We start from the raw sequence: 12659 nt of genomic DNA on the forward strand, positions 1-12659 counted from the left end.
TCCCCCTCCACCCACTCTCCTCTCTCTCCCCCTCTCCCCCTCCACCCACTCTCCTCTCTCCCCCTCCACCCACTCTCCTCTCTCTCCCCCTCTCCCCCTCCACCCACTCTCCTCTCTCTCCCCCTCCACCCACTCGCCTCTCTCTCCCCCTCCACCCACTCTCCTCTCTCTCCCCCTCCACCCACTCTCCTCTCTCTCCCCCTCTCCCCCTCCACCCACTCTCCTCTCTCTCCCCCTCCACCCACTCTCCTCTCTCTCCCCCTCCACCCACTCTCCTCTCTCTCCCCCTCCACCCACTCTCCTCTCTCTCCCCCTCTCCCCCTCCACCCACTCTCCTCTCTCCCCCTCCACCCACTCTCCTCTCTCCCCCTCCACCCACTCTCCTCTCTCTCCCCCTCCACCCACTCTCCTCTCTCTCCCCCTCCACCCACTCTCCTCTCTCTCCCCCTCTCCCCCTCCACCCACTCTCCTCTCTCTCCCCCTCTCCCCCTCCACCCACTCGCCTCTCTCTCCCCCTCCACCCACTCTCCTCTCTCTCCCCCTCCACCCACTCTCCTCTCTCTCCCCCTCTCCCCCTCCACCCACTCTCCTCTCTCTCCCCCTCCACCCACTCTCCTCTCTCTCCCCCTCTCCCCCTCCACCCACTCTCCTCTCTCTCCCCCTCCACCCACTCTCCTCTCTCTCCCCCTCTCCCCCTCCACCCACTCTCCTCTCTCTCCCCCTCCACCCACTCTCCTCTCCCCCTCCACCCCCACCCACTCTCCTCTCCCCCTCCACCCACTCTCCTCTCCCTCCCCCTCCACCCACTCTCCTCTCCCTCCCCCTCCACCCACTCTCCTCTCTCTCCCCCTCTCCCCCCTCCACCCACTCTCCTCTTCCCCTCCACCCACTCTCCTCTCCCTCCTCTCTCTCCCCCTCCACCCACTCTCCTCTCCCTCCCTCCCCCTCCACCCACCCACACTCCTCTCCCTCCCTCCCTCCCCTCCACCCACTCTCCTCTCCCTCCCTCCCTCCCTCCCTCCCCCTCCACCCACTCTCCTCTCCCTCTCTACCGCTCCACCCACTCTCCTCTCCCCTCCCTCCCCCCACTCTCCTCTCCCTCCCTCCCTCCCCCTCCACCCACTCTCCTCTCCCTCCCTCCCGCCCCCTCCACCCACTCTCCTCTCCCTCCCTCCCTCCCCCTCCACCCACTCTCCTCTCCCTCTCTACCGCTCCACCCACTCTCCTCTCCCTCCCTCCCCCTCCACCCACTCTCCTCTCCCTCCCGCCCCCTCCACCCACTCTCCTCTCCCTCCCTCTCCACCCACCCTCCTCTCCCTCCGTCCCTCCCCCTCCACCCACTCTCCTCTCCCTCCTGTCTCTCCCTCATGAAGGTTATGGTATCGGGCTGCTCATCACCTTCGTAGCTCTGGCCCTGATGCAGATGGGTCAACCGGCCCTGTTATACCTGGTGCCTTGCACCCTCCTCTCCAGCCTGGCGGTGGCGCTGTGGCGCAAAGAGCTGCCATTATTCTGGACAGGAAGTGGATTTGTGGTGATTACCAGTTTGATTTGAGTGCCTTCTTCTTCTACGGAAAGAAACATTTCTAGTGTTTTGTACCACAAAGTAAACCTAGAATTTAAAGTTGAGTACCGTAACCCCGAAAACAAACTAGATATAATCCGCTTCTTCGTTCCAACATGCTGTTTCTGTTTGCTGTCCCCCCTGCTCTGCTCCGCCCCTTCCTGTTCTCTACTGTCATTTTACTGTGGGTTCTCTGCTTTGCTGCTGAGGGCTCCAGGGTCTGTGTCTGCCACCCGCCTGGATTCTCCCATTGTATTCCTCTGCTCCTAGATAAGTGTCATATTGTCTTAATAGATTGTCCTGTGGTGTTAGAATAGATACTTCTAGGGTCATTAAACACTATTGGTAGGTAGAGTCGTGATGAATTCACACATTGACAACATGAATTGTATCTGGTGATGACAAGGGGAGTGTTCTGAACTGTCTCTCACCCATTTTCTCTGAACTGCAAAGTGTGAAGATGCTTCTATAAGCTACTGGGTTTGAATGTGGTGTGAAACGAGGTGCTCTGAAGCAACTTTCCTTCCTGAGACTGTTTTTCCCCTCTGTGTGTCTGAAGTAGCCTGGTCCCCAAATATGTTTGTGCTGTAAGGCCAACCCAGGGCACCAGTTTTATCTGAGGTGTTTTCAAGCTCAATGTACAGCCATACCTCTGCTAACGGTCTTCCAGGCTGGCTAACACACTCCTCCAGTCAGTGGTGATTCTAGTGAAGGACAACAACCTCATGGTAGAAAAACCATCAAGCCGATTGATCCACTTGTTGAGAGGAATGGCTGTATATTTTGTTGGCATCCTGCTTAAACAATCTTATCTGTGTGACTATTGTTGGCAATAGTCTGTCTCCCAGACTTGCTCCACAGTGGTCTGATGTCTCCACTCTGTATATCCCTCTCAGCCTCCCATAGTTCTGCAACCAATCAACTGTATGCAAACCCCAGGACCACCCACAGATGACCCCCTCACCAATCCTGAGCCACAAGGTCCTGATGCAACCAATCAGAGTGAGGACACTCCCCTTCCAGAGAAAGAGACCAGCAAATCAGAGTAAAGGACTTCTAGGATGCCAATTTCTTATTCATTTCATTTTATTTTTGACACATAGGATCTCAATGGAACACTATAAGTTCTTAAACAAATGATAAACATTTCAGTGCAGTTGGTGTGAAAAAGGGTAAGAAAAAGACAGACGGGAGAGAGGGAGGGCACTCAACCTACAGTGGCAGTTCTTCACCGTGTGAAACACCTTGGGGTCAGCAGGGATCAGCACTGGCTGAGAGTCCTGGATGATGCGCTGTAGACCCAGGTCAAAGAGCACAACATACACAGCCCCGGCTGCGACCTACGCTGACTTAACGCCCCTCTCATGAGTTTTATCATCCCGTCACATAAAATAGACGTTTCGTCTCCAAACTCTCCTGTCCTCCAGTTCGTCATTTATCCCACCAGTCCTATGCAAAATAGCAGTCAACAATATCCACAACTAGAAGGTCAATGTGTTGCAGTCCTACCACCAGAAGCTCTGTCGGTTAGCTTGTTCCCAATTTTTCCCAATCTCCTTTATTAAGCACCTGGAAGAAGAAGAACCACACTACGGCCTGTCTCTCTGTTTATGACAGAGGAAGTATCTACCGTACATACCCTATATCATGTGGTGCTATCATGGATTCTCAACGACCTAAACGGTATAGAATGATTATCGATTTAGGGGGTCAAAGGGCCGGTTTCCTAGTGAACTAAAAAAAAGCAAGCTTAATGGAGAATCTCCTTGTAAATTGATATAAATCCTGGATAAGGCTTAATCCGTGCCCGGGAAACCTTCTCCAATGGTTTAAATCTGACCTTTTATTGTTTTTGCATGCTATGGGTTTGGTTTAAACCAGGCTGTCAACAATAGTGTGTGGTTTATATAGTAGCTTACACACTGTCTTTATATAATACTAAGGGTGCAACAGTTAATGTTGTCCACACCGTTTCTCTAGTAGATTTTGTGGTCCCATTTTCCATTAGGTGTAAAACCCATGTATTTATGTGGTAGATACATACAGTAGTATATAGGTGTAATTACATTGTAGGCAGCTAGGTTCAAATAGTACTTAAACATGTTTAACAGTTTTTAAAGTTGTAACTAATCAATTACACTAACTACTTACTGGTATGTAGCTACCATGTGAACACATGGGTTATAAGGAGACCTAATGTAGAGCGACCGATTTTGGTTATATAATTCATATTGTCTTAATGGGTTTTGGCCTTACTGGTGTCCATGGTTACAATTGGAATGTCTCTGTGCATAGTGCTTTATGAAGACAGAGTTCTGTATTCATGTGTTAGTTTATTATGTTTCTTAAACTGATAAGTGATACTTTATGTTGTTTGGGGGGAGGGGGGAGGTTGTCTCATGATAATAAACTCAGCAACAACAAAAAAAACGTCCTCACTGTCAACTGTGTTCATTTTCAGAAAACTTAACATGTCTAAATATTTGTATGACCATTTAACAAGATTCAACAACGGAGACAAACTGAACAACTTCCACAGACATGTGACTAATAGAAATTTAATAATGTGTCCCTGAACAAGGGGGGGGGGGGGTCAAAATCAAAAGTAACAGTCTGTATCTGGTGTGGCCACCAACAGAATTAAGTACTGCAGTGCATCTCCTCAAGGACTGCACCAGATTTGCCAGTTCTTGCTGTGAAATGTTACCCCACTTTTCCACCAAGGCACCTGCAAGTTCCCGGACATGTCTGGGGGGCATGGCCCTAGCACTCACCCTCCGATCCAACAGTTCCCAAACGTGCTCAATGGGAATGAGATCCGGGCTCTTCGCTGGCCATGGCAGAACACGGACATTCCTGTCTTGCAGGAAATCACGCACAGAACAAGTAGTATGTCTGGTGGCATTGTCATGCTGGAAGGTCATGTCAGGATGAACCTGCAGGAAGGGTACCACATGAGGGAGGAGGATGTCGAGGGAGGAGGATGTCTTCCCTGTAATGCACAGCGTTGAGATTCCCTGCAATGACAACAAGCTCAGTCCGATGATGCTGTGACACACCGCCCCAGACCATGACGGACCCTCCACCTCCAAATCGATCTCGCTCCAGAGTACAGGCCTCGGTGTAACGCTCATTTCTTTGACGATAAACGTGAATCTGACCATCACCCCTGGTGAGACAAAACCGCGACTCGTCAGTGAAGAGCACTTTTTGCCAGACCTGTCTGGTCCAGTGACGTTTTTGCCGGTGTGGTCTGGTGAGGACCTTCCTTACGACAGGCCTACAAGCCCTCAGTCCAGCTTCTCTCAGCCTATTGCGGACAGTCTGAGCACTGATGGGAGGGATTGTGCGTTCCTGGTGTAACTCGGCAGTTGTTGTTGCCATCCTGTACTTGTCCCGCAGGTGTGATGTTCGGATGTACCGATCCTGTGCAGGTGTTGTTACACGTGGTCTGCCACTGCGAGGACGATCAGTTGTCCGTCCTGTCTCCCTGTAGCGCTATCTTAGGCGTCTCACAGTACGGACATTGCAATTTATTTCCCTGGCCACACCTGCAGTCCTCATGCCTCGCAGCATGCCTAAGGTATGTTCATGCAGATGAGCAGGGACCCTGGCCATCTTTCTTTTGGTGTTTTTCAGAATTAGTAGAGATGCCTTTTTAGTGTCCTAAGTTTTCATAACTGTGACCTTAATTGCCTACCGTCTGCAAGCTGTTAGTGTCTTAACAACCGTTCCACAGGTGCGTGTTCATTCATTGTTTATTGTTCATTGAACAAGCATGGGAAACAGTGTTTAAACCCTTTACAATAAAGATCTGTGAAGTTATTTGGATGTTTTACGAATTATCTTTGAAAGACAGGGTCCTGAAAAAGGTACGTTTCCTTTTTTTTTGCTGAGCTTATAATCAATTGTCTCAAATCTCCAGTAACTTTCTTTTTTTTTTTTACTTAATACATTTGCTAAATATTTGTGCAGGAGCTCTCCGGAACTGAATATCGGCACCTCAGATGTTTCTACTGTTTCAGTTCCTGCACCTCAATATAAACAGTTCCTGCACCTCAATATAAACAGTTCCTGAACCTCTGATAGAAAATTAGGTTAAAAGTATTGTTGAGTTCCAGCACCTAAATATAAACAGTTCCTGAACCTCTGATAGAAAATTAGGTTAAAAGTATTGTTGAGTTCCAGCACCTAAATATAAACAGTTCCTGAACCTCTGATAGAAAATTAGGTTAAAAGTATTGTTGAGTTCCAGCACCTAAATATAAACAGTACCGGCACCTATAAACAAAAATATATATAAAAACGCTATATTTAAAATGTTGGTCCCGTGTTTCATTAGTTGAAATAAAAGAAACCCGAAATATTTCATACACAAAATGCTTATTTCTCAAAAAAAAGTTGTGCACAAAATTTGTTTACATCCCTGTTAGTGAGCATTTCTCCTTTGCCAAGATAATCCATCCACCCGACAGGTGTGGCATATCAATATGTTGATTAAACAGCATGATCATTACAGGGGTGCACCTTGTGCTGGGGACAATAAAAGGCCAGTCAAAAATAATAATTTGCACCAAAGAAAACAAGAGATAAATACAAAAAAACGAATGAAATAAAAAACAGTGTGCAGATGTAGGCTTATATGAAAACCACACCACGATATACAATACATACGTACAAAATACAAAATATTTGTGAAAACATAAAACTTACTAATTATAAATGTATGAAGAAATTGATCAGTAATCATGAAAAATGTGCAGTTCTGACACACAACGCAATGCCACAGATAAAGTTGAGGGAGCGTGCAATTGGCATGCTGACTGCAGGAATGTCCGCCAGAGCTATTGCCAAAGAATGTTAATTTCTCTACCATAAGCCGCCTCCAACGTCATTTGTAGAGAATTTTGCATTACGTCCAACCAGCCACACAACCACAGACCACGTGTAACCACGCCAGCCCAGGACCTCCACATCCGGCTTCTTCACCTGCGAGATCGTCGAAGACCAGCAACCCAGACAGCTGATGAAACTGAGGAGTATTTCTGTCTGTAATAAAGCCCTTTTTCTGGGGCCTATGCCCTTTTGCGGGCCATTCTGATTGGCTGGGCCTGGCTCCCCATTGGGTGTGCCCAGGCCCACCCATGGCTGCACCCTCACCCAGTCAGGTGAAATCCATAGATTAGGGCCAAATTAATTCATTTCAATTGACAGATTTCCTTATATGAACTGTAACTCAGTAAAATGTTTGAAATTGTTGCATGTTGCGTTTATATTTTTGTTCAGGATAGTTTGAGCATACAACATAGCTCAGTATTTGCGACCTGTCAAGATTCATCCGCACACTATTTTGCAGCCAATGAGATGAGATATTCACCAGGGTTATTTGATGACGTCACCAGGTGGTTTGTAAACATCTGAGGAGGATGCCAAAATAAATAAACAAAGCATTTCATCCTCTGCATGGCTTCATCATTTGCCAACCTCAGAAATATAGTCACCATTCTTCTTCTGTTGCGAATATAAAAACGTTCAGTTGGTGGTATATGACCTGGCAGTAGCTAGAGTTGTACTGCAACTGAATATGAAATGACCCTTTTCATTCTGGCCCCGTCTCAAATGACACTCTCACAGCAGTCAGACTCTCTAGCCTTCTCTCCACAATGTGTGCCTGCCTTGCTGATGAGATGAGAGCCAAGGGAGGCGCTGCAGTGCTGTGTGAATCATCAGTTCTGAATGGAGAGTCTCTGTCTGACTGGGAGAGTCACTCCGGGAGCCAGAGGAGACTTCATCAGCGCTAACGGGCAGGACCAGGCAACCAGGACCAGGCAACCAGGACCAGGCAACCAGGACCAGGCAACCAGGACCAGGCAACCAGGACCAGGCAACCAGGACCAGGCAACCAGGACCAGGCAACCAGGACCAGGCAACCAGGTAGTGACAGGGCATCAAGTCTCCATCGGCTCCCGGAGTGACTCTCCCAGTCAGACAGACTCTCCATTCAGAACTCAAGCTACTGCCAGGTCATATACCACCAACTGAATGTTTTATATTAGCAACAGAAGAAGAATGGTGACTATAATTCTGAGGTACCCCTCTGACCTCATCCAAGTGTTTTGAAGCGAGAGGATGAAAGGAATCAAGGAAATACAATTGAGATTCACCCATTGAGGGGCTGAACTGGAGGCAAAACATACACGACGACAGAACTGCTTTGTCCTTGCTCTGCTTCACTGCTATTTCAGACTGGACATGGGATGGGAGGAAGTGAGTCATTCGGAGGTGACATTGAGGCCGGTGATTCAATCCGATTACGCCAATGCAGATTTTAAAGGAAACCATTGGATTGAACCCCGGCCTGACTTGACTGAGCCCTCCTTCTAGAAACAAACAGGCAAGGCTGATTACAGGCAACATCATTATTTTTTATTCCTTCCATCGGCTGTGGATGGGAACCACAACAGTTCTCCAGGACATCAACATCACAGCAGAATGTCCAGACCATATTTAAGCAATAAGGCCAGACGTGGTGTGGTATATGGCCAATATACCACGGCTAAGGGCTGTTCTTACGAACGACGCAACGCGGCGTACCTGGACACAGTCCTTAGCCGTGGTATATTGGCCATATACCACACCACGTCTGGCCTTATTGCTATTATAAACTGGTTACCGACATAATTAGAGCAGTAAAAACAAATGTTTTGTCATACCCGTGGCACACAGTGTGATATACCACGGCTATATCAGCCAATCAGCATTCAGGGCTGGAACCACCCAGGTTAGAAGGAACAACAGCATAGTAGAAACAATAGAACATGTGTTATAGGGAGATTCCATTTTGAAGATAGTAGCGACGTAATTAGAGCAGTAAAAACAAATGTTTTGTCATACGTGTTCTAATTCTATTCCCAGACTGTGTTCACTGGAAACCGTGTAACCATGAGCAACATACTTCACAAATCCTTCCAAACATCTTCCCCGTAGAACATTGTTCAAAAAGTTCCCAGAACATAACCTTTTGACAGGTACACGATGAACAAAAACCATCTGGCAAAACGCTTTGCCTCTTGTTCAAAGTACACACATAAGATAGTTCTAACATTTCACTCTCACACACAAACTTTCCTGTCGTAAAACTAAACTAAAACTTGACTGACAACAATCCATGTTGATATGGGTGTGGAGAAGCTGTCTGACAAAATGTCATGAAACCCTCTCCTGTAAACTTCATAACAAAAATCACAAAATGGCATAAACCACAGTAGAATTGGCATAATTTAGTACAGTAGTCATTATTATTCACAGTGTTAAAATACACCATAATTCCCATACCATAAGGGCCCATTTCCCAGACACAGATTAAGCCTAGTCTTGGACAAAAAAAAATGTTTAAACTGGGAGAATCTCAACTGAGAATCTTTTTTTAGTGCTGGACTAAACTTAAACTGCGTCTGGTAAACTGGTCAGTTTTACACCTCACAGCTAAATGAACATTTACTTCCATACATTCTATGACATGAAGAAATACAAAACGAGGAACAGGTCAATTCAAATTTAAAAGAGTTTCTAATGCGCTCTGAGATTACGTGCTTGGCACCTCAGACCTGTAAACAATTCAAAGTAATAACCAGCTTCCTAACATGAATTTAAATCATCTTTAAAAAGGCTTAAAAACATAAAGACTTGAGTGCAGAGAGAGTTTAGAGACAAGCACTCATCCAAACAATAGAAATTAATTTTGGAAATGTGGAAATTCAACAGGAACTCAATAAGTACCAGCAATTAGAAAGCCCAATCAGTAAAAAAAAATATATAAATCACATCTTTACAGGTAGATAACGTGTTCCTTGGTTGGTTTGCTTGCTATGTCTTTGGGGAAGGGTGGAGGGGGAGGTGGAGATTTGGGTGGAGGGACGTGGCTCTGGTTATTGGTCCTCATGCTGCTGCTGGACGACAGGGTCTGGGAGGGCTTAGCGCTGGACAGGGGCTCTGGAGGACTAAAGAAATCATCTGAAGAGGCATAACAGCGTACGGTTAACTTAGTTATTGTGTGTGTTAATTTAGTTCCTGAGATGTTAAAACAGTAAAAATCAGACAATATGTATCTGGAACTCCCAAGGTTCTCGTCTTAGATGATTGGTAGGTCCAGTGAGGGCTCTTACCTGATTGGTAGCATCAGTGAGGGGTTTTACCTGATTGGTAGTATCAGTGAGGGGTTTTACCTGATTGGTAGTATCAGTGAGGGCTCTTACCTGATTGGTAGCATCAGTAACGGGTTTTACCTGATGTAGTTTCTGTGAGGGCTCTTACCTAATTGGTAGTTTCTCTGTGGGCTCACAGTCTTCTTCCCTCTCAGACTCTGATTTCCTGTCACTCTGATCGGCACCACCTGAGACATTTCTATGGACGCTGCAGGAGGAAAGAGAACACTGCATCAGAACTATGGAGATCAGTGGAGGATGCTGAGGGGAGGACGGCTCATAATAATGTCTGGAACAGAGCAAATGGAATGGCATCAAATGCATAGAAACCATGTGTTTGATACCATTCCAGTGATTCCACTCCAGCCATTACCACAAGCCTCCTGTGGTGGAGATATACGCACACTGCTTTAACAGATCATAGAAAATATCAATATGGGGTAAATGTTATGATTTCCCCTAGCACAGCTGAGGTCAAGAGGAAAGAGTAGGACTTCAAAACAAGTGAATCAGTACATGACTAATAAACGGAAGGTTTGAGATTATAGGAGTGCCGTGTACAGTTCTGACCTGAGCCGTGTTCTACTGAGCCATGTTCTGTTCTGACCTGAGCCGTGTTCTGTTCTGTTCTGAAATAAGCCGTGTACAGTTCTGACCTGAGCCGTGTTCTACTGAGCCATGTTCTGTTCTGACCTGCGCTGTGTTCTGTTCTGACTTGCGCCGTGTTCTGTTCTGACCTGAGCCGTGTTCTACTGAGCCATGTTCTGTTCTGACCTGCGCTGTGTTCTACTGAGCCATGTTCTGTTCTGACCTGCGCCGTGTTCTGTTCTGACTTGCGTCGTGTTCTGTTCTGACCTGAGCCGTGTTCTACTGAGCCATGTTCTGTTCTGACCTGCGCCGTGTTCTACTGAGCCATGTTCTGTTCTGACCTGAGCCGTGTTCTGACATGCGCAGTGTTCTGACCTGCGCCGTGTTCTGTGCTGTTCTGACCCGAGCCGTGTTCTGTTCTGACCCGAGCCGTGTTCTGTTCTGACCTGCGCCGTGTTCTGTTCTGACCTGCGCCGTGTTCTGTTCTGACCTGCGCCGTGTTCTGTGCTGTTCTGACCTGTGCCGTGTTCTGTGCTGTTCTGACCTGCGCCGTGTTCTGTTCTGACCTGCGCCGTGTTCTACTGAGCTGTGTTCTGTTCTGACCTGCGCCGTGTTCTGTTCTGACCTGCGCCGTGTTCTGTTCTGACCTGCGCCGTGTTCTACTGAGCTGTGTTCTGTTCTGACCTGCGCCGTGTTCTGTTCTGACCTGCGCCGTGTTCTACTGAGCTGTGTTCTGTTCTGACCTGCGCCGTGTTCTGTTCTGACCTGCGCCGTGTTCTGTTCTGACCTGCGCCGTGTTCTGTGCTGTTCTGACCTGCGCCGTGTTCTGTGCTGTTCTGACCTGCGCCGTGTTCTGTTCTGACCTGCGCCGTGTTCTGTGCTGTTCTGACCTGCGCCGTGTTCTACTGAGCTGTGTTCTGTTCTGACCTGCGTCGTGTTCTGTGCTGTTCTGACCTGCGCCGTGTTCTGTGCTGTTCTGACCTGCGCCGTGTTCTACTGAGCTGTGTTCTGTTCTGACCTGCGTCGTGTTCTGTTCTGACCTGTGCCGTGTTCTGTGCTGTTCTGACCTGCGCCGTGTTCTGTGCTGTTCTGACCTGTGCCGTGTTCTACTGAGCTGTGTTCTGTTCTGACCTGCGTCGTGTTCTGTGCTGTTCTGACCTGCGCCGTGTTCTGTGCTGTTCTGACCTGCGCCGTGTTCTAATGAGCTGTGTTCTGTTCTGACCTGCGTCGTGTTCTGTTCTGACCTGTGCCGTGTTCTGTGCTGTTCTGACCTGCGCCGTGTTCTACTGAGCTGTGTTCTGTTCTGACCTGCGTCGTGTTCTGTTCTGACCTGTGCCGTGTTCTGTGCTGTTCTGACCTGCGCCGTGTTCTGTGCTGTTCTGACCTGTGCCGTGTTCTACTGAGCTGTGTTCTGTTCTGACCTGCGTCGTGTTCTGTGCTGTTCTGACCTGCGCCGTGTTCTGTGCTGTTCTGACCTGCGCCGTGTTCTACTGAGCTGTGTTCTGTTCTGACCTGCGTCGTGTTCTGTTCTGACCTGTGCCGTGTTCTGTGCTGTTCTGACCTGCGCCGTGTTCTGTGCTGTTCTGACCTGTGCCGTGTTCTGTTCTGTTATGACCTGAGCCGTGTTCTGTGCTGTTCTGACCTGCGTCGTGTGCTGTTCTGACCTGTGCCGTGTTCTGTGCTGTTCTGACCTGCGTCGTGTTCTGTGCTGTTCTGACCTGCGTCGTGTTCTGTGCTGTTCTGACCTGAGCCGTGTTCTGTGCTGTTCTGACCTGTGCCGTGTTCTGTTCTGTTATGACCTGCGCCGTGTTCTGTTCTGTTCTGACCTGAGCCGTGTTCTGTTCTGTTCTGACCTGTGCCGTGTTCTGTGCTGTTCTGACCTGCGCCGTGTTCTGTGCTGTTCTGACCTGCGTCGTGTTCTGTGCTGTTCTGACCTGCGCCGTGTTCTGTTCTGACCTGCGCCGTGTTCTGTTCTGACCTGCGTCGTGTTCTGTGCTGTTCTGACCTGCGCCGTGTTCTGTTCTGACCTGCGTCGTGTGCTGTTCTGACCTGTGCCGTGTTCTGTGCTGTTCTGACCTGCGTCGTGTTCTGTGCTGTTCTGACCTGTGCCGTGTTCTGTGCTGTTCTGACCTGCGCCGTGTTCTGTGCTGTTCTGACCTGCGCCGTGTTCTGTGCTGTTCTGACCTGCGCCGTGTTCTACTGAGCTGTGTTCTGTTCTGACCTGTGCCGTGTTCTACTGAGCTGTGTTCTGTTCTGACCTGCGCCGTGTTCTGTGCTGTTCTGACCTGCGCCGTGTTCTGACC

General features: G+C 48.3%; 2 protein-coding genes and 1 long non-coding RNA gene across 9 annotated transcripts in view; 1 reads left to right on the plus strand and 2 right to left on the minus strand.

The window, feature by feature from the left end:
• Window positions 1-3994, plus strand: part of LOC110530781 (signal peptide peptidase-like 2B) — a 33397-nt gene extending 29403 nt beyond the window's left edge. Inside the window, exons 14-15 of one of the 2 annotated variants that reach the window (XR_005052974.2) lie at window positions 1374-1624; window positions 2461-3994. Coding sequence is in view for 1 of the 2 variants with exons in the window: in XM_036986531.2 (XP_036842426.1) it covers window positions 1374-1534; window positions 2461-2613 (314 nt within the window). In the remaining variant the exon portion in view is untranslated. The remainder of the gene's footprint in view (window positions 1-1373; window positions 1625-2460) is intronic. The other variant, XM_036986531.2, reaches the window with a different exon arrangement.
• Window positions 3995-5493: 1499 nt separating this feature from the next.
• Window positions 5494-5772, minus strand: LOC149982164 (uncharacterized). The gene is made up of 2 exons (XR_016482684.1): window positions 5689-5772; window positions 5494-5644 (listed from the first exon to the last, which is right to left on the minus strand). It is a non-coding gene; the product is annotated as an uncharacterized LOC149982164 (long non-coding RNA).
• Window positions 5773-7968: 2196 nt separating this feature from the next.
• The window catches only part of LOC110530782 (rho guanine nucleotide exchange factor 18), a 49309-nt gene continuing 44618 nt past the window's right edge, over window positions 7969-12659 (minus strand). For all 6 annotated transcript variants that reach the window (XM_036986532.2, XM_036986533.2, XM_090182867.1 and 3 more), the window contains exons 21-22: window positions 9878-9976; window positions 7969-9577 (exon numbers count right to left, since the gene is read on the minus strand). In XM_036986532.2, the coding sequence (XP_036842427.2) occupies window positions 9393-9577; window positions 9878-9976 (284 nt within the window). In that variant the 3' untranslated portion in view covers window positions 7969-9392. The remainder of the gene's footprint in view (window positions 9578-9877; window positions 9977-12659) is intronic.

This window comes from Oncorhynchus mykiss, chromosome 8 (assembly GCF_057628025.1).
Source record: "Oncorhynchus mykiss isolate SJ-2025 chromosome 8, ASM5762802v1, whole genome shotgun sequence".
Taxonomy (NCBI): Eukaryota; Metazoa; Chordata; class Actinopteri; order Salmoniformes; family Salmonidae; genus Oncorhynchus; species Oncorhynchus mykiss.